General features: G+C 42.4%; 3 protein-coding genes and 1 long non-coding RNA gene across 4 annotated transcripts in view; 2 read left to right on the top strand and 2 right to left on the bottom strand.

Annotated features, from left to right (window-relative positions):
* The first annotated feature begins 423 nt into the window (after window positions 1-423).
* On the top strand, window positions 424-3932 carry tmem199 (transmembrane protein 199). Its single transcript, XM_035622916.2, has 6 exons — window positions 424-857; window positions 1759-1832; window positions 2266-2355; window positions 2893-2935; window positions 3039-3151; window positions 3296-3932. The coding sequence occupies exons 1-6, from the start codon at window positions 674-676 to the stop codon at window positions 3389-3391; spliced, it is 600 nt and encodes a 199-aa protein (XP_035478809.1). The 5' UTR covers window positions 424-673; the 3' UTR covers window positions 3392-3932.
* A 2054-nt stretch (window positions 3933-5986) lies between these two features.
* Window positions 5987-8802, bottom strand: sebox (SEBOX homeobox). The gene is made up of 3 exons (XM_047335697.1): window positions 8546-8802; window positions 7570-7747; window positions 5987-7208 (listed from the first exon to the last, which is right to left on the bottom strand). The coding sequence occupies exons 1-3, from the start codon at window positions 8641-8643 to the stop codon at window positions 6507-6509; spliced, it is 978 nt and encodes a 325-aa protein (XP_047191653.1). The 5' UTR covers window positions 8644-8802; the 3' UTR covers window positions 5987-6506.
* A 1026-nt stretch (window positions 8803-9828) lies between these two features.
* smtnl (smoothelin, like) overlaps window positions 9829-24419 on the bottom strand; it is a 36306-nt gene continuing 21715 nt past the window's right edge. Inside the window, exons 4-11 of the mRNA XM_035622126.2 lie at window positions 17808-17889; window positions 16463-16720; window positions 16283-16345; window positions 16134-16194; window positions 15898-16044; window positions 15670-15793; window positions 13381-13532; window positions 9829-10656 (exon numbers count right to left, since the gene is read on the bottom strand). Of these exons, the coding sequence (XP_035478019.2) occupies window positions 10530-10656; window positions 13381-13532; window positions 15670-15793; window positions 15898-16044; window positions 16134-16194; window positions 16283-16345; window positions 16463-16720; window positions 17808-17889 (1014 nt within the window). The 3' untranslated portion in view covers window positions 9829-10529. The remainder of the gene's footprint in view (window positions 10657-13380; window positions 13533-15669; window positions 15794-15897; window positions 16045-16133; window positions 16195-16282; window positions 16346-16462; window positions 16721-17807; window positions 17890-24419) is intronic.
* LOC118298928 lies at window positions 15675-16457 on the top strand. The gene is made up of 2 exons (XR_004789723.1): window positions 15675-15827; window positions 16427-16457. It is a non-coding gene; the product is annotated as an uncharacterized LOC118298928 (long non-coding RNA).

Genomic DNA, 24419 nt, shown 5'->3' with positions numbered 1-24419 from the left:
CATTGTTAAGTTTATTGCTGCCTTTCATTATTATCATTATTTCATGCTGTAGAGTTTTCGTGATAAATGTTGATGTTCTACCAGGGGTATTGGTGTAAATTAAATTTTTTTTTTAAAGTAGCTCTGTTTAAATTACATTTGTATTTTTTCACCAAAACCCCTAATTGCATTTGGGGCTTGTTGAAATGCTCTACTCTCGGCTTTTACGACCCTTCGAAGAGACAGCGAAGGCACCAAAAAGAGCTCACGTGTAGCGAGCAACATTTAAGATTGAATATGAGACAAAACGACACGGTTCAAGGACCTAACAAACATTATCATTTCACAATTAATGAAATAATATCACAATTGGAAGGAGAGAAAAAAAACTATATATTTAAAATAACGTTTCATACGGTCGGTCACGTGAGCGGTCACGTGAGCGACACGTCATCGTGTCACAAGGTAAACAACATGGCCGCACACTTGGATTTATATTTTGGCCCCTAGCCCGTTTTTAAGTGCTCTAATCGTCCGTTTCGCTGTGTGCCGATGTCAAACAGGTTCATGTATTCTTGCTTATTTTCTTGACAGCACGTGTCTTTGCTTCACGGTTTAACAAACCGCCGCGGAGACAGCCGCATCGGCCTCAGTCAGGCTTCCCTGTCAGAGTCGTTCGATTTCGATCGCAGCCATGGCCTCGTCATTTGTCGTCGGTGATCGCTTCAGGGCTAAGGTGACACAGTTGTTGGGGGAGACGGACTCGCCTCTGCCGCAGCGACTGAGAGGAGAGCTGCGGGAGATCCTGGAGAAGCCCGAACCAGCAACCCTGCCCTTCAGCACAGCGAGGAAACTCAAGCAACACCTCCAGGACCAAAGTAACGTGACCTCTGAACACTGCATGTTCGAATACAGTGACTAACTCCACTGTTTGCTGACTGCGTTATGAATACTAATACGATAGACGATTAAATTGCTGTGCAAACTAGATACACTGTGGTGGTCCATCTAGGCATGGGAGGTCTTGTTTTGGTCAGAATTAGTTGAATGTTATTCATTAATTATATTTTGGTGATTTTTTTCTATGATTAAAGCAAATCCGATGTACAATAATAATAATAATAATTTTATTTATATAAGACCTTTTAGAAGTAGCTTCACAAAGTGCTTTCACAAAAACATATAAATCACAGACAATTAAAACCAGCATTCCAACAATGATACAAAAAATTGTTTTAAAAGATATAAAAAAGACAATATAAAAAGATGACATCACATAAAAGCAAGTCTATAGAAATGGGTTTTTAAAGGTGACTTAAAAGAAGGCACAGACTCTTCCAGTAGAGCTGCAACTGTATATCGATTACTAAATTCATCGCCAACTATTTTGAAAATCGGTTGATCAGTTCAAGTAGATTTTATGAAAAAAAAAGTCAGAATTTTTAGATTTCAGCTTCTTAAATGGGAATATTTCCGGGTTTCTTTGCTCCTCTATGACAGTCAAACTAAATATCTGTGGTGTGTGGACAAAACAAAACATCATCTTGGAGTTTTGGCTTTATGGACCAAACAGTAAATCGATTAATCAAGAAAGAAAAATCGACAGATTAATCGTTAGTTGCAGCCCTAATCCGATGCAAAGCATAAATGTGTGAGGCATCTCCAACAGTGGTGTCACTTAACCGTTACGCAGCCTAGTAGCCCAGAATTTGGTAATTTAACCTGTATTACAATTTTTTAAATAAAAAACAAATAAACCAAATGACTCTTTTTCTCTAGGGCATCCGTTCTACCTGCACGAGTTGTTGGAAGACAGCTCACTGCACCTCCCTGAGTTCGTGAAGCCTCCCAAAGTAAGTGAGGCCATGCACACGTTGGTCATGTTATGATTTCACAGCATGAGGGGAGCGGGGCAATAAACTAGTTTTCTGATCTGATTGAAATAACTTTCACTTTCACAGTTTTTTTAGGGGAAAGACCTGTAGTCAAATGTAATTGATGATTATTTATCATATATGGTCACAGGTCATGCCACGACTCAACTTGCTTGACTTTCCATTTGTCGATAACACTTGAAAAGTACAGTTTGTAAAGAAGAATAAGAATAGTTTTCTTTACTGGTCATAATTGTATTACCCAAGACTTCTTTGGGAAGGCTTGAGTCACTGTGAAGTACCAAGTTCCAACATTTACTCCCACACAGTGTGAGTGCCTTACAGTCCAGTGAGAGGGAGCCTGAGCTGGTAACATGTCCCATTAGAGTCTGATGTCTCTCTCTTACTGCAGAACCCTGAGCTGGTCGCACGTCTGGAGAAGATCAAAATCAAACTGGCCAATGAAGAATACAGTAGGATCACACGTAATGTCAACACTCAGGTAGAGCTCCATATATGCCAACATTGCATGTATCTTTTATGGGCTCGTGTATCAGAAATGAAATGAAGAGCCCTTTTCACTTGCTTACTTGATGAAAAGACTGTTATTTTGTAGGGGTACCAAAATATGGAATGGCTTTTCCCATTTAGCAAATATATTGATACTAAAGATACTTCAAAGACCAAGTAACAGGTCCGTTCTTCAGGTATTGTTGTCTATGGATAAATGGTTTTTTTTCTTCACTCATTGTATAAGCTATACCCCCCTTTCAACACCAACACACACACACACACACACACACACACACACACTCATGCTTGCATAGCCACTCTTTCAGTTTTACATTACACATAATCCCAGTGTTTGAGCTAATAAGTGAGGTTTTTTGTTTTTATAACGCTTACATCAGCATGAAGACACAGTAGTCATGTATGTGGTTTAAATGCAAAGTTCTGATCTTTGTAGCAGACAAGTTTTTTCCTATCAGACACAACTAAGATTTACACATATTTTGATTTCACATTTCTTTGTCTCCAGGAAAAAAACCAGATTGGAACATTAGCAGACTTTGGACGGCAAGGTTTGTCACGCGTCCAAAATATCACACGATCACCTCTCATTGTTTCCATATAATCATCAGATTTCCATAGAAAGAAGCTGAATTGTGTCATCTTTTTTTGCAGTGCGATCAGTCAAAGCAATTGTCTTGACTGTTTTCAACTTCCTGGTCACAGTGGTCGCTGCTTTTGCCTGCTCATACATGGGCAGTCAGTACCTGTTCACTGAGACTGCAGCGGTAAGCGTTTATTAGATTTTTTTTTACACACACTGAGTCGCCACTTTAAGATCCAGAGCAATGTAATACCACAGCCATGCCATTAATTGTACATATATAATAAGTGTCTTACTTGTTGTTTTGTTTCTCACACTTGTTTTCCAGAGAGTAATATCAGCTGTGATCGCTGCATCTGTAGTGGGTCTTGCTGAGCTGTACGTCCTGGTCCGGACCATGGAGGGAGAATTAGGGGAACCATAGCAGCTATGTACAACAAATGAGGGAAACACAAATCGTTGTCAGCAAAAACAGCCAAGTTTAGGGACTCGTCAATCTTACTGATTCATAACAGACCTCTTACTTTTCAGTGAAGACTCTGTGGATGTTTTGCCTTTCATTTGTAAATAAATTTGCTGGGATAAGTTTAAAGTTACTGAGAATTTACAAATGAATGACACTATTACCGCTAAATGGAAGCTGGAAAAATACAGGAAAGCAAATAGCCAATGAATATCTGTTTCATCACTTACCTACTTAGATACCACTGCTTATCGGACATTCCACCTATCCAGGTTTTTTTCCGATTAAATCTAAAGATTTAAGTGATATTTCCTATTTATTGAGAGGCATTTTATATACAATTTTTTTCTTGAAACTATTTTTTTTCTCCTTCTTCTACTTTGCACTGCCTTATTTAAAAAAAGAAAGAAAGTTAGTATGATTTCGTCCATTCTGTTGTCAGATCTAATAATGTTTTTGTCTTCAATAAAATCATCAGTGTGAACTGAAGCCAATCCATGGAGTTGTTGTTTGCATTCCATCAGTACATCTTCCTTGCCGTCACTCTGTCCATGTTTATGGATGGTATCATTTTCCCTTTTTTATTGTCAATAACTTGCACAGAAACAACCGCCTTATTTCATCTTTTACTTCCCCACTCTGTCTGCCACCCAAACCCATCGGTACCCACTGAAGACCCTTAACAAATTAAAACACGTAGTTTTATTTCTAAAAACACCTATGGAATTTTTACATACATACGCCGCTACTAATATGACACACCTGAATCTCAGACTGAACTGTCTCACGGTGCAGGACTCTTAACTGTCCATCTGGCACCATCATCAGGTCAACGTTTCCAACCAGATACCGAACCTGCAAAACGAAAGACACTCCCGCAGTTGTACTTTAAGTTCAGTGTTGTGTTCGCAATAAATTGTTTTAATGGTGAATAGAATTAGTGATGGCCAGTTACTCTATACCTAATTAAATGTGTTGTGTTTTTTGACAAATAAAGTTCTGATGAAGAACATGAGACCAAACTGACAGCTTCTTTTTACAGTTCTGTCATAAACTAGTAAGTGGACCTTTTTCAAATTCCATTTTACTAGTTGACCTTGTTTTGGCTCTTCTAAGTAGCCCATGAGCTGTGACGTCAGTCAGTAAAACGGTTTACTGAAGAGTTCTTGAATTATTTTATTATCCATCTCCACCAGACAGATGTGGTATAAATTATCCGCTGATCTGTGCTTATTGTAACAGGGTTGCAGTGAATTATAGAGACAACCAATGCATCAAAAAACAAACCGTAGCCATCATAAAGGACTTAATATCCGCAGAACAATAACACTATTTCTTATTTCTAAACGATTCCAGTATTACACAGATGACCGCTTTTCTTTGATCCCCTCTCCGAATATGACTTCATATTTTTTGTAAACTACCCCTTCCTCCTCCTGTCGTATCAGTGGTAGGATTAAAAGATGTAACTACATCTGGAATACAAAATAAAAGTATCTTCCAAAGATCTGAGATTTGACACCCGGATTAAAGGTTTATTGAAAGATTATTTGGTATTAAAGATGATTATGATAGGCAGATCTCTGTCCAGCACTGGGCGAACAGTGGGCGCTACTGTCTGTCATATTTGCCTCTGTATTATACCTCTCATGTAATATTTCAAAACTTAAATCCAGGCAGAATTACAGAGCCTGTAAGCTGATAGACCCTGAGCTCTGGCTTTAATTTAGTTCTTATTATTCTTTTTTTTTTTCCCCTCTGTTCATCTAACCCTCCTGATACTTACAGTACAGAAGAGATATAGAGATAAAAAATAAATATATATGTATATATATATATATATATTTTGACTCAGAAAATAATTATTCCTGTCACGGTATCTTACCACAAGGAATCATTTTAATCAGAATGTTTTGAAAGATAATACTCGCAGGGTCGCAGCATTAAACATGCCACGGTTCAGCTTAGAGCAGGAAAACAGGAGCTGGCATCTGTGAGAATCATGCCACGGAAAAAAAGTGTTTGCACGGAGGAAGCAAGTTGGTATACGATGGTTTGTATTTGTCCCCGACGAATGATCAATGTGACTACCTAGACATACAGATGACAACATGTCCTAACAAAAAGCTCAAAGTAGCCTAATAATGGTTAAAATAGCTAAAAGTAATGAACATGAGGATGAAATAGACAACAACAACTAGGCTAACTTAGATTACAGTACTGGACGAATGTTTAGATGTCTGTGGAGATTCTCATTCTTCCAGGTCATAGTTATCCAAAAGGGTGTTGAATCAGGAGCACCTGGACTAGTTGCAGTTATAGTCCTGAATCAACATCCTTTTTTTTCCATCACTTAGCTCAAAGTGATGGATAAATGGTTGAAGCATCCAGTGTCTGCCCCTCCATGAATACAGACTTGACCAAGGCAAACAAAACAATGAGAGTTCAACTGAAAATAATCTGACAGAGCTGAGTTCATCATGGGAAATGTTGTGTTGCCACTGAACTAATGATTTCTTAATGTAAAGGGATTCTGTATTTTTCTCAAATTTATAAAACTGCTGGTCCTCATTTCCTGGCCTCTCATTCTGCATGGAACCTGAGGAGACACGTTCCATTTGGTCATGGAACAGTGGTGGGTATCGCATTTTTCGCCTTTTCTGTACTGCTGCTTTACATTACTACTGTAGGTTATTCTCTCCTATATTCCTTATTTCCATCGTATCCGCAAAATGGTAAATATGGATTTTTTTGGACAATCCAAGAAAGTTTCAGGTACAATTGGAGATTGCACACGTGTCCGGGGTGAAATAAAATCCATTTATTTCCTAAAATATGCAGCACATTACTGAAAACAAAGGACGTGCTTACAACAACATAAAAACTCAACATATATTAGATATCACATGTATGTTTGATGCACAATCGGCTCTTGTAAATCGCGGGACACACTGCGGCACAGCAAGTGCTGTACAAAAGAAACACACGGGGTTGTGACACAAATGGGAGCTGGGATTTTTCAACAACAACACAAAAACAAATGTCCACAGCCAATGCCCCCCACACCCAAGGCTCATCAGAATTCAAGGAAGTTAGTGACAATGGCAGCGTTGTAGATCAGGTCGGAGATGTATCCCATGGAGGTCTGCGGTCCCATTTGTGGATGGTGGTGGTGATGATGGTGGTGATGTCCTTGGCCCTGCGCTACCTCCCAGTACACCTGCTGCGGGTGAGAGGGGACCACCTGGTCCACGGAGGTGTGGCCTCCGCCTCCGCCTCCGCCTCCGCCTCCGTACGGAGCCTGATGAGGCCCGGGCGGAACAAAGCTCTGGGGCTTGAAGCTCCTGAAAGCCTGATAGGAGCGCGGCGAGGCAGAGTGGTGAGGCTGCCTGGCGATGGGCTGGGAGAACGAGCCGGGGAGGAAACCCGGGAGTGCCGGCCCCCGGTGCGGCTGCCCGTGGTGGCGCTCCTCCTCCCAAGGACGGGGCTCGGACCCTTTGGAGGGGCCCGGCGCGGACTGGAGCGATGAGGAGGTCTGTGGCGACGCCGCGGGGTTGCTGTAGAGCTGGATCCAGTCGGAGTAAATCGGCGGCACGTCCTCGGCGTGGTGACTTGGCTCTTGCCTGAATATGTCTTGCAGGGTGGCTGGCGTGGGGAAAGCGTGGCTCATGGATGCTGCGCAGGACTCCACGGCTCCTCTGGCCCCCAGGACAGGCTTGGCGGACTTGGGGAGTCTGCCAGTCTTGATACTTCTGGCTCTTCTGTTTTGGAACCACACCTGTGGGGAAAAAACGTGTCGAATGAATTTTGGCATTATTGCAGCACCCTTCATCCGCAGTGCCTGGCTCAGGTCATTCTTAGATTGAGTCGTCAACATATTTTTCTAAACCTGCGTTAGTGTCAATTAGTGACTGCAAATAGTTTTGAGAGTCAAAAATAAAAAATAGCATAGTCAGAATTCAAATCCATTGTTAATACACACACATTGATCACAGCCACTTTAACTGAAGTCCAAGATGAAAACACGAAGACATCGAAAATGACCAGCACTGTGGCTCACAACCACAACCCTGACAAAGCGTGAGGTCGTTGGCATCATGGGATCAGAACACACGTCTGATGATCTGACGACCCTTCACCTGGATCTTGCTCTCGGGCAGGTGCGTGTGCGCGGCCAGCCGCTCCCGCAGGGTGATGTCCGGGTACGGGGTGACAGCGAAGGCCTGCTCCAGCTCGGACAGCTGCGCTCGGCTGAAGATGGTCCTCTTCCTCTTCCTCTGGCCCTCGGCGGCGGAGGCGGAGGAGGAGGATGAGGAGGCGGCGGAGGATGAGGAGGAGGAAGAGGAGGCGGCGGAGGATGAGGAGGAGGAAGAGGAGGCGGCGGCGGCTCTGTCCCGCTCCGCGGAGGACAGGGCGCCATCACCCCGGACGTCTCCTGGCACAACCACAGACGGGACGGACAAACAGAAACCCTCCAGGTGAAAATCGAATTCATCAATGTGATTGTCCGCGGCAACGTACAATTGGGGAAAGGAGAGTTTCGTTTTCGGGGTTTTTTTTCTTCTTCTTCTCAAGCGGTTTCTAGGCGATTGCAATGAAATAACAAGTTACTTGACCAAAATCATATTATTTAAAAAGGTTCTTTTAAGAAAAATACACCAAGAAGCAATTCGGTTACAATTTATCCAAAGTTTTAAAGAGTTTCGATGTTTAGACTATTTATGGGCACACAAAACACACCGTTATTAAACCCCCCCCCCCACAACTTTCATATATATATATATAGTTTTAAAAATATTTATTTCGATAATCATTATTTTGTCATTCATCGTTCTGCCTTTGTGGCCGACCTGCTTTTGTCTTGATTAACGTCATATCAATCAAAGTAATTTCCAACAACTGTAATTATTATTATGTCATAATAAAATGAATTACATCTAAATATTGCTTTTATCTACTATCGATATATAGTTTAAAAATAGTTAGAAAAACAGTTTATGGTCAATGATTCATTTGGAGTGAAACTGACTATATGAAGCAAACAATCTCGTAAATATAAGAAAATACTACATTGTTATTATTATTATTATTATTATTATCACCATCGTACCTTTACAGTGATCCTGTTCTCCAAAGAATGCTTTAAAATCCATCATGTCTTTCTGCTGGTTCTGCTTGAGTAAAGAAAATTCGGAGTCCATGAACAGAGCCATAACCCCAAACACACACACACACACACACACACACACACACACACACAGCTGAGGAGGAGGTTCCACTTCTTATACCCAGATCCGGCGGGACACCTCCCACACCCACCACCAGGTGGGACTCACCTCGGCCTCTAATCCCAGCAGAGTTGTTTTCATGCTGCATTTCATCATGGGATCTTCAAGTTCATCTTCGACTTTGGTGACTTTCGAAGATGTGATATTGTGCTCGCTGGTCAAACAATCCACACTACAAGCCTGCATTACAAAATGATGTGCATATGCATTTCAATAACAGATCAAAGATAAGGGAAAATAACACAAATTCTGATTATAATAATAATAGTATTTCTATTATTTACATAATGGATTTACAAATTATATTAATTTAGTTATTGCTTTTGTTTAAGCAGATTGAGAGGCTACATGTTGCTGGGGTCTTATAACCATAGACAATTTGCATTTGTCATATTTATTAAAAAAAAATCATAAAATCGACCAAATACTGAAGCAAATATAGGAATAAGAATTTTACGTTTTAATCACTTATGTGTAATAAAAGACATAGGCTCCATTTTTCCTAAACCAAATTCCCCAATAACAGAGAAAAGTTCTTTCAGACTCACCAAATATTGTCTATTCGTAGACATACTGGACAGTAATAATCTCACCACCACAGTCATAAGATAAACAGGATATTTTTTGTAACAAAAAATAACCTGTTTATCTTATGACTGGTGGTGAGATTAAGGCCCCTGATTGAAATGGAAAGCCCCCACTGACTTCAGTAATATTTACATTACTGAAGTAATCTCCTTTCATGTAGTCTGAGGCTACTGACATTTACTCCATTATATATCTAATCAATATCAATTAATAATAGAGTGTGGAGGAAAAGGCTCTTACTTAATGCTCTTCACCAGAAGTAGTCCAAACTCAATTAGCGTAACACAAGCTATTGTGTTAATTTTCTTTGTTTGGTCAAAAAAAAATGAATTCAGAAGGTTAAACTTACGTTTTCGGACATTTGTTCCATGTTTTTCCCCTCTTGTTTGATTCCCAGTAAAGAACACAGTGTCTACATTTATTTGTCAAACAGCACAATGTATTGGTTTAATTTCCCATGTGTCGTCCCAATCTTACACAATGTCAAAGCATATGTGGATAAAATGATCACTCAGCAATCAGTTCCTTTTAACAAACATCTTTTTTTTTCCCTTTATTTTTTGTTAATTTTACTTTCTGCCCCACAGAGTGTTTTGCCCTAATGGTGAGACAATTTACAGCCAAGTGTCAATCACACACAATTTTAGTTTTTCACTGACATTTGTGAAACATCCATTTCATTGGTGCGATGTTAAATGATAATATTGACACACATTTCATGGTGATAATAAAGATTTACAATACACAGAAAACCAACAGCATTTCAATTCTTCGTCCAATATTTCTCAGCCACGCACACACACACACACACACACACACACACACACACACACACACACACACACACACACACACACACACACACACACACACACACACACACACACACACACACACACACACACACACACACACACACACACACACACACACACACACACACACACACACACACACACACACACACCGTGTTCTTCCCCGCCAGACAATGTCAGATCTGTGAGCACTTTTTTTCCTGCAACATCTGCAGGAATGTTCACTAATACACCACCGGGGAGCAGCAGAGTCTTTTCAAAGTGCTCCCAAACCAGTTCTGAATCTCCACTCAATGAGAGTCGAGTACAGAGAGTTGAAGAACCCACTGCTGCTGGTGGAGGAGGCTGGGCAAAGTTTGAGTCTAGAAGGAGAACCGTGGAGACAAATCGATCCGCGATGTTTGAGCTTCACTCAAACTTGCGCAGGTGGTTGTAGAGGGACTGGACATAGGTGAAGACACACATGGGGTCTGGTTTACGGCCCATGATCATCATGTCGTCCACCTCGATCAGCCGGTCGCAGCCTGCCTTCACTCTGAGGACACAGACAGGGAAACACGAGTCAGACGAGGATCAATATGTCTCAACTGGAACCCAACCAAAAAAATACATGATTATAGAATTTTTGTCAGGCCCAGAGAGAGCATTTATGGAAAATCAAACAGATTACATCTGGAAATGGCTCAAAATGTGTCGGCTGAATCAATTTAAGGTTGTCTGGTCTGTTGATTAGTCTATGAAATATCAGGAAATCTGAGGCGATTTTTGCTCATCTGGAAAATCGAAAATACAATGATATTCAATTTACAATGACATAAAACATAAAAAAAGGAGTTAATCCACATGTGAGAACCAGGGGATGTTCTTTTTCTTGACTTGATTAGTTCACCATTAAAGGTTTTATTTCAACTGACTTCAATTTTTTAGCTCTGCGTCACAGGAGAGGTGACACACAATGAATGAGCCGAATCTACTAAGACTTGGGCCTACTACTGTATACGTACCCAACTATTCAAAAGCCACATTCTGCTTTTACAATCGCGTCCTTTCCCATACATTCGCATAAACATGTTTTGAGGAGAAGTAGGAACTTATACATGTGATCATTCATTCACCTTCATTGTCCTATAAGTCTCTGCTCAGTGATCTCTTTAGGAGGTCGAATCCAAATCTGCCAACATATATGGAGGATTGATTCTGTGTCCAAGTCAATATTGTTTCCCAGTCAAATCAGCTTATTTCGACAGTAGTGTAAAAAGAATTACACATTCATAAGTCAAGTGGTATCTTTAAGCCCTGACATACAGCATGCATACTGTATATGCCCATGCTGTACGCCTGTGTATAGTGTCTAATCTAAAGCATGCAGCCTGTGGGAGCAGTATCCGTCTTGAGGGAACAATACGCCACATGCTCCGTGAGGCTCTGCAGTCAGGCGGAAGGAATGCACACCAAGCACCTAACGGAATAACGTGTGGTGAAACAGACGGGACTGGGCAGGGGAAATCGCCAAATAAAATGGTGTCTCATAAAATGGTCGCTTCACAGAGGGCTTTCAAATACAGAGACAAAGAAAACAAATGAAGGAACATTTGGCCACAAAAAAAGGTCAAAACTTTCATTGGTGATATTTAAGGCTCATGAATCCTTAAAGTCAAATTTCTAGAGCACTGACCAATGGCCGCTTAAGCTTCTGCATTGTTTGACATATTGGATAAATACTTTCTCACTCAGTGTTAGATGGAAAGATTGATTAGATTATTTCTGGGCTATAAATGAGGGCCCAAACTAGCCTGTACAGTACACACATTTTTAATAAAATCCCACCTAACACAGCCTAACATATCCGGCTTGTGCCATCTCATTTGTTTAATCTATACAAAAAACCAAAGTGGGACAACAGCAGGGACTATTTCTTGGTCGGAAGCCGTTTGCCACAAGCTCACTGCTTCCAGCTGGAGCTGTGAAGTGGTTTCCCTATTTGCTTCCAGACTGGAAGCAGGGGGCTGGCTCTCTCTTCATAGTTAAAGAATATTCCTACCAGCCCCTGTAACTTGTACTAATGAACATGTTGTATCTTGTTGTTGTTTTTTTTCCTGTACGCAGACAGCAATTGGTGCTTTTTTATGTAGAGTTGTGCTACATAGGTTTTCACATAGGCGGTAAGCGAGCACAGGTTTCAGAAGTCCTTGCACAGGCAGGATGACACCAAACCTGGCAACTTTAGTGAAACAGTCAACTCCGGGAAACTCATTTCGCACATTCACCGCATCCAGTTGTTGACCATAAAATTCCATCATATAACTCCAGATAAAACGCATAATCGCGTTTGCATTTCCGTCTCTACAGATTAAACAAATGAGATTGAACGTGCCAATTAATGAGCATTGCATGTGTTGGTACTTTACTGTGGACACAAACGTGCCAATTCTTTCTCTATCTGCTTTCAGTTTTTATGCTAAGCTAAGCCAAGCAGCTCCAGGTAAATACTTGGCCTGACGCACAGACATGTCTGCTGACATTAGCTAAATAGCATTTGGCTGATGAGAATGTCATCAGAATGTCTATTGAATAATACTCCAAAGCGTCGGACAAATAAGAATTTTGGTCTAATGATGCGATATGAAAAGTTATTGCAATCCATCCACTTCGGTTTAATAGCAATCCGTTCTGAAGATGTTGAGATATTTCACAACAAAACCAAAAGGTGAATCTGATGGTGGTGGTTTATGGGAACTGCAAATGTCTGTGCATAAATTCTTGGCAATCCAAATGATATTGTTGAAATATTGCTGTGTGAAGGGAATTCACTAGCATGGCTAAAACTGCCGTGCAACTTTTGTTTCTGTCATTTTGATATATGATCAACATGGGCAATTCTACAGAAAACATAGAATTAATTAAACTGCATCTCATCATTGTTGAGGGATTTCCGTCTATCCTCCCCTGAGAAAGACTTAAGATGAGTCTTCTCAGACACCAAGCAAGGTCATCTCATCTATGGCAAGCCGGAACAATCATTGAGCAGCGGAAGTCTGTACAGAGACCTGGGATGGGCCGAACACTGTGAACCTGTTGATCTGTGTAGCGAACCGGAAGTCCCCTCAATATAGAGCTCTAATAATAAATACTTCTGCTTAAGACATCCACGGATTCCGTCTTCCTGAATCAGCATCCACTCCGTCAATTATTCCATTTCAATCATGATATCAGGAATAACTGTCCACTTCCAAAAAACCGGCGTCTCGCCATCACTCACTCTGCAGTTCCAAAGGCCAGCTCAAAGTTGTGTTTACGGTTGACGGGCGACAGAGAGGTGTAGTCAAACTCGATGGGGAAGAAGGAGTGGACTAGGGCACAGAAGGCCATCCCGTCGCTCCAACTGGACGAGAAGTTCTGGATGTCGATGTTCTACCGAGAAACAGAGAAAGAAACATTTGGCGATGACGTGGCATGTGGTGTGTTTTAATCGGGGGGTCATTTCAGACCTCGGTGTGCACAAAGAGAAACAGTCGAGAGACAGAGAGAGATAAAAGAACAGGACTTGTAAAACTGACTGGCAGCGTCATGAAGCCATCTTCCTCCCACTCACTGTCTAGCCTGTAATTATGATGGATTAAACAGACTTTCCTCGCCTCTCCCGCTTTTGGGTTATTACATGCTTTTGAAATCATGTCATCTCAAGGCTGCCCTTCATTAGTCTGCACTTCGCCTTGAGTGAAATGCAACATGTCAAGTCATTGGAGGAACATCTCTCTCTCTCTCTCTCTCTCTCTTCTCTCTCTCTCTCTCTCTCTCTCTCTCTGCTTGTCTTTTGTCTTTTGTGTGTGCGTGAATGTTTATTGCTCCCAGTTAATAAGAGTTTTGTTTTTACTCTGGCCATAACCAGAGCCACATGGAGCCGCTGGCACAAGGTGCTGTGAACGAAAACGTTACCAGAGTGCAGCAAAATGTCGGTGCACTCAACCATGACCTAAACTAGCTCGGCCCTGCACCCTCACACGCACACGCACACACACACACACACACACACACACACACACACACACACACACACACACACACACACACACACACACAAACACACACACACACACACACACTTCCTTACTTCCTGTAGATGATTAACACATTAGCACTGTGCTATGTGTTGACAGGTTAAAGCTATATGAAAGACGCTCATATGAAACTGATTACTTGTATCTCTCATCTCAAACATTTTCAAATCAAAGCACATTGCTTGGAATTTTGCATCTATTACAGCAAACTGCATAAATATCTCATTACTGCAAGCCACTTTTAAAAACACGGTGTATTTGTGTTCTTTTCTTTTTGGTTACCTTTGGCAAACTAACAGTCACGTTAAACAATGTGCTCTACCTGTGCAATCTTGGAAAATATGCTTATTCACTTTCTTACTGAGTGTCATAGAGAAAGTGATACCGCTCGCATGACTGACTGCACCAAGTAGGCCTACAGATCTGGAGGCGGGAGGAAATGATCTTATGCGTCGTGCATGAAGACTTAGAAGCAGGGGGAAATAGCTAACCTGGCTCTGTCCAAAGGTAAGAAATGAATCTATAACCATGTCAAAAACTCAATAACTCACATGTATCTTTTTCCCTTAACCTTTACAGAAAGAGAAATGTAGGGACCACAATTTGTGCTTTTATGGGGAGATGTACATAAATGTATAAATGTCTCTTTGAGAACAGCAGCCACGCACCTAGCAAATTTTTGTTGTACATGTTATAATAAATTAGATACAATGTGATAATTATCTTAATTTTATGCTGGTAGGCATATTGTTTTACTTTGAAGAAAGCAATTAAGCCGTTTCCTTCCTGCTTCTTTATGCTAAGCCAGGCTAGAATCTCCTCCAGTTCATTAATGCAAAGACGTGAGGTTGATATATGTTTTCTTGTTGCTCTTGGAAAGAAAGCAAATATGTGTATTTCAGAAACATTTTTAACTAAATCAGTCAATACTTTTTGACCAAAATTCTCTTCAAATCCTTTATCTATTTCTGTCAGTGTAACATTTTTATGGCATGAGGTTAGAGTCATGAGTCAAGTAAAACTCATGGGACTAACAGCTGGAGAACATCTTGAAGAGGATGATGTGAATTTATTAGCCTCTTGCGTTAACATGGCTGCTGCTGTCGCAGTGCTGACTTTAAACCCTAACTTCAAACTTCAAACAGAGGACGTGGCCACGCCGTCAGTTTTTCCACTACATCGCCGTACTGTACAACAATAACACGACTTTGACTTGAATAGAACTAGACACATTGGGTTTCCTATCTCAAGCGACTGTCGGCACAAAGTCAAAACACATCGTAAAAGGTAATCGACTATGATCGGTTCTGGAAAATGTTGAGCTGTAGCATCATTGTTTAATGCAAGTTGAAGTAAATGGGCTAAAACACGTACAATATATGGATATATATTTACACAATATGACCTTAAATGTACAAAAAAGAATGTGATGTTATCAATCAAACAACATTGTCAGTGTTGTGTCCGCAAGATACTAATAGGCTTCTCACCTGGTAGCCTATGGTCTTGGAGCGGCACCACTCAAGAAGGATCTGTTTGATGCTGCTGGCGCTGGACACCCCAAAACTCTGAGAGCGCTTCAGTTTGGGTTTGGACTCCACCGGTTTGGGACGGCTGTACAGAAGGAGTTGGAAAGCAGGCAACAAAGGTGTGAATATGACATCTTTTACCTGCCCCTGTTCCCATGTTACTTGAACGCAGCATTAAATTGCATTTACCTGTTACTCGAGTCAGTGTCCAGCCTTTCGAAGATTGATCGACGAGCCTGCGCGCCAATGTTGCGAGGCAGAGTCTGTGACCTCACGAGTTCCCGCCTCCTCTCTCCTATCTGCCCAAAGGACCTGTCACTGTTTGTATCACCATCTCTGCAAGATAGGAGCACGGACGAGTAAGACACATAGAAAATATGTAATATGTCCTGAAAGATGTCCTTCCTCAATCCCCGTACACTCACCTATCATGCTGCTGTAACCCTGAGTAGGTCACAGACTTAGCAGGGGCTGAATTTACTTTCTCTGCAAAAGACAAATATTAAGAGTGAATCATGTCCGCAATACTGCAGTCTCAAACGGGGAATGTAGTATATGAGAAAGCATGGCTCACCCTGAAGGCGAGGGGATCCGAGGGCTCTGATAGGTGTAGGTGTCCACGTCTTCACAGAAGACACTAACAGCAACAGGGACAGAGGAAACTGTAAGTTATGATATTTACAAGAGAACTTAATTATTCTGCTTTCATTTTTAATAGGGGAAAAAAAACAGATTGTGAGACAGTCAGCTATACCTGACTGAATAGGAGACTCCTCTATTGTTTGGGGCTGGTTGATGGAAGTAATCGATGGACCCGGAGACGAGGCCTCAGAGACAGGGGAGGACCGAGAACCAACGGGACTGCTGGGAGAGTTGGGAGAGCCCTTAAGCTCCGCCGTCTTGGTTGTGGCAGTGATGGGGAGGTGGGGCATCCGCATGGCGACCGGGGCCGTGTGCTCGTGTGGGAAGTCACTGGGTGGAGCGATCTCTCCTTGAACCAACATTGAATGTTCTAGTTGGATACAAAGAGTTAGATTGATCATATTCAAGGAAATTCTTAAAACCACACAAAAAGTACAATTTAAAAGAATCTAGACTATAAATAAAATCTAAATGAGCTGCTTACTGTAAGGTCAGAAACATCTGATATCCTTGATCCTAGATTTCCCATAATGCTTCTCAACAGCATGTTTTTGTAATTGGTGCATTCCACTTGAACTGGGAAGCCGAGTCAGATTCATATAGTTATACTATATATTATATAGTTGAATTTGGAGTGACTACTGAAGTCTGATTTCTGACTCCAAGTGGTGAAAGCTGTAGTGGTGTACTGTTTATTAGCAGTTCTATTTGTGTCTCATGAAATCAGTCATACACATGTAGTATTGTCCACCTTCTAACTGAGGACATGATCCATGAATTTAAAAAAAAGCATGTCCTCGCAGAATTCTTGCACTTTTTGGGTGATATCTGCATTGTTGAATGCACTTATTTTAAGTCGCTGTGGACAAAAGCTTCAGCTAAATTAATGTAATGTAATGCCATGTAATGATGCTACACTGTTTGTATGCGCAATTATCAGGTAACCCATCGTTATCAACTGGTAGCCACCTGGCAAGAGCATATCATGCTTTCCAGCTGAAATAAATAAAATTCCTCAACTTGTGGCTCTGGAACACGGTCAACTCAGGAGTGACGTCATTCCAAACTCAGACGTAGCATTAGACCCTCCCTGAGGGCAAAGCAGTCTTTTTAAAGTCCACAACTGCAAGTGTGTAACACAGGCCCTCTGTTCAAGATTTACAGCCTCCGAGGCTAACGTTACGTCACCGTATTTTGTCAGACGTGACAAATCCAGAGCGATGTAATACACCTGCTTTTACGGGCTGAGTAGTATTCCCCATGAGTAAACCGATCTTCATGTGTAAAATCAGTGGACTGCCTCTTTGATAAAAAAAAGAAAAGAGGCAGTCATAAACTTTATGATCCTGCTGTGGCAGAAGGAACCCTGATACAAGTTGGTTAAAATCCATTTGCATCTTCATAAAAGCTTTTAAAAGTAGCAATGCCGCGGTGTGACACGGTAATAATATGGTTACCTGATGCGGCAGCATGCCCGTTCTCCAGACCAGCATGTGTTGGGGCGGGGTCCACTTCTATTGGCTCCTCTCGCTCGATGCTCTGCAACACACATGGAGTCACACATAGTTAACAACAAGACATTAACAGTCTTCATTGCTTTTAAAGGGACATGAGGTCATATTTGACCTTAACTGGGACCAGTATGACGACTGTTGGTCGATGTTTACATTCAAGAGCCAGAGACTCGTCTGGTGAATTAATTGTTCTGCTATTGATTTGTTGTATTTTTCGCCGCAGGGTAGTAAAAATGTTACTTTAATTCCATCTGGCTTTTTGTGTTGAGGTGTTCAAGCACTAAGACGTCGTGTAAGAATCAAAGGCAAAGAGTCGGGGAAATGGTGTTCTCATCTGGTTTGAACGAAAAAACAAAATCCAGATGTCCTGTTCTTATTGAGTCAATGTTGGAACACTTAAAATCTTTTCAGCGTTTTTTCTTTTTTGACACAACTTCAGACAAAACAAAACAAACTGACAAATCAACGCAGCACGACTCAAATTATTTGAACTTTTGCGCATTTGTCGGCATGGACTTCAGACAGGAGTTGGCACCAGGGGGTTCTTTTCTTTTCTGTTCTGTCCTGTTCTGTGTGCCTATCTGCCCCTGTGATAAGAACTGGGGAGTCTTTGTTTTAAATCAGGCACTGCTGTCACTGACATGCTCAGTGATGGGCATGGCAGCCAAAATCCGTCGGCCGATCTGGCAGCACAGCCGCAAAAAATGACCGAGATCAGGTTATGATGTCAAACATCGTCAGCGTCTGCGGTTCAGTGTCTATGCGGACCCCCGTCCATTTCCTGTCTCTGTGATCAGAGCAGATCCTCAGCGGAGGACTCTCTCTCCAAACACAGTCGGCCACATGGAAACAGCTAATCGCAGATACTTCTATCTCACACTCTTCACTGCACAGTGACGCCGACCCACACAGGTGGTGGCTCACGCTGTCATTTTCCATGTGGCCCTGTCGGACAGTTAGACGGAGCTCGGTTGTGTTGATAGTCAGCCCCTTTGGCTCGGAACAACACTACTCAAGTCAATAGTGCAGCACTGATAGCTGTGCACGTTTTTCTCAAGGTCACATGTCACATGTCACATTGTGTGTGTGTGTGTGTGTGTGTGTGTGTGTGTGTGTGTGTGTGTGTGTGTGTGTGTGTGTGTGTGTGTGTGCGCCATGCTCTTTGGCAACGAATAACAAGTGAACAGCTGGTTTGTTTTTTCAAACTCGGCTGTCACAGTGGAACTAAACACACGTGGTCGATCTTTGCGTTTCGCGTTTGACAGAGAACATTATTTCGCATCAATTGATGCATTAGTTCCGTGTTCAGATAAGGAGGTAAAACTGCGGCATCTGGTAAAAAAACACATAAAATGAACAGATAGGTGCAGAGCCATCCGTGCTCACAGACAAACCACTTTCTTTGGAGAACAACCAATGGAGCGTTTCAACTGCGGTAAATCCAGTTTATCTAGGCTGAGGGGAAATTGGAAGGGTAGATTTTATGCTACAATGTGCTTTGCATTTTTATGATATTATATTCAGTGTGCTTTTCACTCCCAAACTTTCAGTTTGACGCAAGCAGGGAAATAAGGTTTATAATCTAACAGCACTGTTTATAAACCGTGTAGACAGAGATTTTCTAAACAGAGAGAATAGATTTACACAAGGCATCTTATTTTCTTAGCTGACTCTAAGGAAGGATCCATATATCCAAACATCGGCAACAATATGTCCCCAAGACAGGTGACCTTTTTAAATATTCACACTGGATCTTCTGTCTGCTGAGAGATTCATTTCAGATGAAGAGACCCCGCTGTTGATCATTGAATCTAATATTTATGTCTTCGCGAGCACCACAAATATCTTCACCTCATTTACCTCCATCGCTTTGAAGGAACAGGGGATTCGCAGATGGAAATCTCAAAACCTGGATAAACAAGACTAAAACTGACTAAAGACAGAAATTTACAACTATTGCGCTCGCGCACACACACACACGTGCGCGCTGTGCTCACTTGAAAAATGAGTGTATGTTGGGCTGAGGTCACCATATAAGAATGCAGTTGGTGTGTGTGTGTGTGTGTGTGTGTGTGTGTGAGAAAGATAGAGAGAGAGAGTTAGTTGTGGGGGGTTTGGGTGGGTTGCCATTTCATTAAAGGGCAACGAAACTCCTGGAGGAGAATAAGGAGGGGGGAAACAAGACCTTCTTGGGGAAAATATTACTGTGTATGAAGAGGTGAGGGAGGCACAGGGGACCGGTTGTATATTGCCCGATGAGAACTGGCACAGAGGGACGGGACAGTGAGGTGGAAACAGCTGGCTATCCATCGGGCGGAGGGAGACAAATATCTGGCATTTCGAATGTCTGGCTTCGGGAAGGGGAGCTCCCCTGGCTCAAGCACTCAGATCATCAGACGTCCACCGTGGGTCAGAGGGGGGAAACGCGATAGTGGAGCCGCTGAGGTTCCTGTAAACTCTCCGGTATCTCGAGGTCTTGCTTCCTGGCAGAACAAACTGGTACACGCTTAACATGGCGCAGCACCGACATAGGAACCTCAGGATGTGGTACACACATCACATTTGCTGAAACAAGCGCGCATGAACAAACACTGACGTGGGGAACCACATGAGCATATAGCACATAAATATAAACTGATATCTGTTGGATTTACTCTGCACTGGAGGGTTGCCATCTGTTACTTTGAGGTTCGTCACTTTCTGTCTAAATCCTCCAATCTGCTCAGCCCTGTGTTGAAATCTGCCTCACCCTGTCTTACAGTGGAGGTGAACTCCGGGAGAACCTCGAGCTGTTTCCTCACCATGACCAAAGTTCAAACATTTTTCTTTCTTCATCTGTGCATTATCCATTCATCCACATGTTTGGCACATGTATGCTTATGTGCCAAACGTGTGATTTCGAGATTCAGGGTAGGGAATGGAAAAGAAAACTTTTTTTTTTTAAATTTCCAGGGTGGCCACTTATCGCTTGTAAGGTGGACAGGTGAATATTTTGCATTGTATCATAGTCACTGACCACCAGGTCAGTATTGATGCTAGCAGCTACATGGAGCAGCTATGAACCTGTGTCAATATACAGCTGCTCTGAAGTGACTCTGCCAATGTGTGATCAGTGTGGGAGAGCTCGCGCAATGAGATTACATACAAGTCAATTCAAAGGCAGGCGACACAAATGACACAAAGACGCAACATTTGCATTTTCGCGTTATTTGCTTGAGTTGAAATGTAACAATCAGAGCGAAACATTTGCGTGATGCGATGTCCCAAAAGCCAGTTGGCGTAGAGATCGTCCCGACGCCGCTGATGTCAGAGTGTGACAGAGAATGGATGGATATTTGCGAGTCGCGTTCACTCGCTTTACTCGGGCGAGTAAATGCAAATGATCCAGTGACAAATAACGCGGCACAAAAATTTGCTTCAACTTTCTCTGGGCAGTTTTAGCATGGCTTATATTGTATATCAAGAAAATATCTATCCAGTTTCTTTGTACAATTACAATTACATGTATTTCGTTGTTTGAGCTTTGGGCTAAATGCTCACCTAAACACACGCAGTATCATTTTTGACCAGTGACAGTTACAAAAAATTTGACCTGTGCCAAGTGTCAAAGTCTGGAAGACACCTTGTATCCTTGCAAATTAAGAATCAAATTTAAAGATATCATCAGCTCAACCTATCAGCTGTTGACACCTTCACCAACACTACAAGTCACGTTCCGCTCCATTGGCTGACACGTGTGCGTAATAGTGTTGGCTCCCTGCTGATAAGTGGCTAAAAGTGGGAACCGTCATGCCACGATACCACCAGAATAGACCAAGCTGATCTGTCAGGAAAAAAACAGGATGGTGTGTTTACATTTATCTGGTCCGTTATGAGTAGTGAGTAGCTGTGACCCTGTTACTGTGCTACATGGAAGAGGCACGATCCATAACAGGCTCATAACGGAGTGACAAGCTTCTTTTTCTTCCTTCGTCATTGGATCATAAAATGTGATTGGACGAAATTAGTGAAACTGAGCAGAAACCTGCGGAAAAGCCCTCAGCATGTGTGCAGACACACTGGGGGAGGTAGAAAGAAGAAGACAAAGACGATCTCTGCATTCCCTTGTGGGAATCCCACCCTGTGCTTCCGCTGTAGCCACACTGTGGCCATTCGTGGAAAAATGTCCCATTCCCACTGAGACCCAGCGGATACTGCATCATTGCTGCCATAAATACAATTATGGCAGCATGTAATAATCATTCCTAAACTTAACCTAAACAGCGGTTGGATCTGGAGTAAACTGGATTTGGAAGTAATGGCACAACATCTGCACAACCCAGACCCCCCGTAGCACACTAAAGAAAGATGTGCTTTAACTTCACAGCGTGTGTATTTTACAGAACATGTGATGTGTTTATATCGGTACATGGCATACTCTATCAAGAGTCCGCTTTAAGCTTATGGTTAAGAGAGAACTGATTCCATACTGTAGTTTAAGACACTAACTGTCCAAACTTCCACTGTTAAAGGGGCAGTAAGCGCTTTTGTAGAAATCTTGTGTCTCTCTTCGTTGTTGATGTGATTTTATTGTTTGTATTCTGTTCGATTTACAGAGCCAGGGCTGAGCAGAGAACAGAACCGACAGTTAGCGGACGGTGAGGCAATATTGCTTTGGAATCGCTTACTGCCCCCTTAACTCGGTGGAAGTTTGGACATGCAGCACTTAAAAACCAGGGTATTTTTTGCAAATCCCACATCAGCGACAGGTAATTTTGGACGAAGTGGCCCGGGGGGACCCATCTGTCCAGACAGCTGGAGGTATGAGGGTGCTGGGTGATCACCACGTACTGTGTTTAGTCAGCAGGCATTGTTTTGCTGTCAGGGACATCTTCGTCACTGACACTTTTTATTAAAGACCTTGCAGGGTTGGGGGAGGGGGGGAGGTGTGGATGGGACGCGCCGGCTGCTGTAGGGGGACGGCTATTTGATGAGGGCTCTCGGCAGGCTGCTGGCAGTTTGTCTCTGTGCTCCAAAACATTCGATGTGAAATGTACCACTGACCATGAAATCCAAGATAAAAATCTCAGCTTTAAAATGAGGAAGTTAAGATCCAGTCATTGTGCTGGCTCAATCTTAATATTTTACATAACAGATATAAGCGTGGTGTCAGTCCTCGCATCTAACAACCTTTTAATCCAGTGCTATGAAGCACTTTGGTTGTCTTCACACAATATGAAATGAGTGAACATCCTAAAACTTCCTGAAAGTGTACCTGTGCATTTTATTTATTCCATTTTAAAAATGAAGATTCTCCTGGACCCCCCCCCCCCACTCCCCCCTCCTGTTTTCTCTCGTTCTTTCTCATTTGAGCTTCACGGGGCCTTTGGGTAGTGGAGGCTGAGGACACTAGAACAACGGAGGCAGGCTGGCAGCCCTCCAGTGACTGCGCCAGTGTGTGTGTATATGTGAGAGTGAAGGATAAACTCACGGCTACTCGTGGCTAACTTTAGCGCTCATTTTTAATTTGCACAAACAGAGAGATTACCATGTAGCACGCAATGTCACAGTGAAAGCCTCTGCGCTCATGAGGGGATGGGATAAGGCGGACTGTATATTATGCATCATTACAAAGCTCGTCTACTGGAACACATCCCTGTCAACTACAGTAAATGTGTCCTTGCATCTTACCGGGACAACAATCAGCGATGGAGAACTGTAACAAGGAAGTAACATGTTTACAGCCACCGCAAAGCTATCCAAAGTGTCCACCTCAGTTAACAGTTGGTGACAGAGGACCCTCTGCTCTGTAATTTCCCTCCCGGGAGCCTGTAGAGGAATCCTCTCAGAGGAAGAGAAGACACTCCGACCACCTGTTCTTCAAATACGCTCGCGCAAACTGCAATTTATGCGCCTCGGAAAAAATCACGGGGGAACACCACTTCAGGCAGAGGGTGGAAAATATGCACGGCCTTTGAAGGGAGAAGATATAAAAACCTAATTGCAGGTGAGAGCCACGACGAGGCGGGAAATCACATGTGCCTCTCTGCTGACAGCGGCTTAAAATCAAGGGTTAATTCATGCTTTCCAGGCCTGTAACGATCTGTGGTTATAATTTAAGAAAAGGGATCATGTTTCCCGTTTACAGTGAGAGCTACAGAGGACACTTTCTACTTCACTCGTTGACAACTGATAACATGTGGCTCAGAAATGATTCATTACTTTTGTTTCTTGTGACACTACAGCTGTAAAATATATATGTGTGTGTGTGTGTGTGTGTGTGTGTGTGTGTGTGTGTGTGTGTGTGTGTGTGTGTGTGTGTGTGTGTGTGGGTGTTGGTGTGTGTGTGTGTGTGTGTGTGTGTGTTCATGCATAGCACATAAAAATATAAAACCCAATATATTTCCTTATTTGGCGAGTTTTCTCAACTGCTCCTTCCCTCCCGTCACTGTTAAAGACGAAGAATCATGGACGAAGAAAGTTTGGTCTCCGGCCAAGTATCTATGAGAAATAGTTCCTGCTAGCTGTGGGGAAAAGATCGTTTTTCACTCCTGTGCTCACTCCTCTGTAATGTCT

Source organism: Scophthalmus maximus, chromosome 11 (assembly GCF_022379125.1).
Source record: "Scophthalmus maximus strain ysfricsl-2021 chromosome 11, ASM2237912v1, whole genome shotgun sequence".
In the NCBI taxonomy this organism is placed as follows: domain Eukaryota; kingdom Metazoa; phylum Chordata; class Actinopteri; order Pleuronectiformes; family Scophthalmidae; genus Scophthalmus; species Scophthalmus maximus.
The sequence above is the reverse complement of the archived record's forward strand: the minus strand, read 5'-3'. Positions and strand labels throughout refer to the sequence as shown.

Excerpts from the sequence above, each read along its gene's own strand:
- tmem199 (XM_035622916.2), top strand. The coding sequence starts at position 674 with ATGGCCTCGTCATTTGTCGTCGGTGATCGCTTCAGGGCTAAGGTGACA. Across the intron at positions 1,833-2,265 it reads AGTTCGTGAAGCCTCCCAAA|AACCCTGAGCTGGTCGCACG; the intron begins GTAAGTGAGGCC and ends CTCTTACTGCAG. Across the intron at positions 2,356-2,892 it reads CACGTAATGTCAACACTCAG|GAAAAAAACCAGATTGGAAC; the intron begins GTAGAGCTCCAT and ends CTTTGTCTCCAG.
- sebox (XM_047335697.1), bottom strand. The coding sequence starts at position 8,643 with ATGGCTCTGTTCATGGACTCCGAATTTTCTTTACTCAAGCAGAACCAG. Across the intron at positions 7,748-8,545 it reads TTTGGAGAACAGGATCACTG|CTCCTCATCCTCCTCCTCCG; the intron begins TAAAGGTACGAT and ends ATCCTCCGCCGC. Across the intron at positions 7,209-7,569 it reads TGCCCGAGAGCAAGATCCAG|GTGTGGTTCCAAAACAGAAG; the intron begins GTGAAGGGTCGT and ends TTTTCCCCACAG.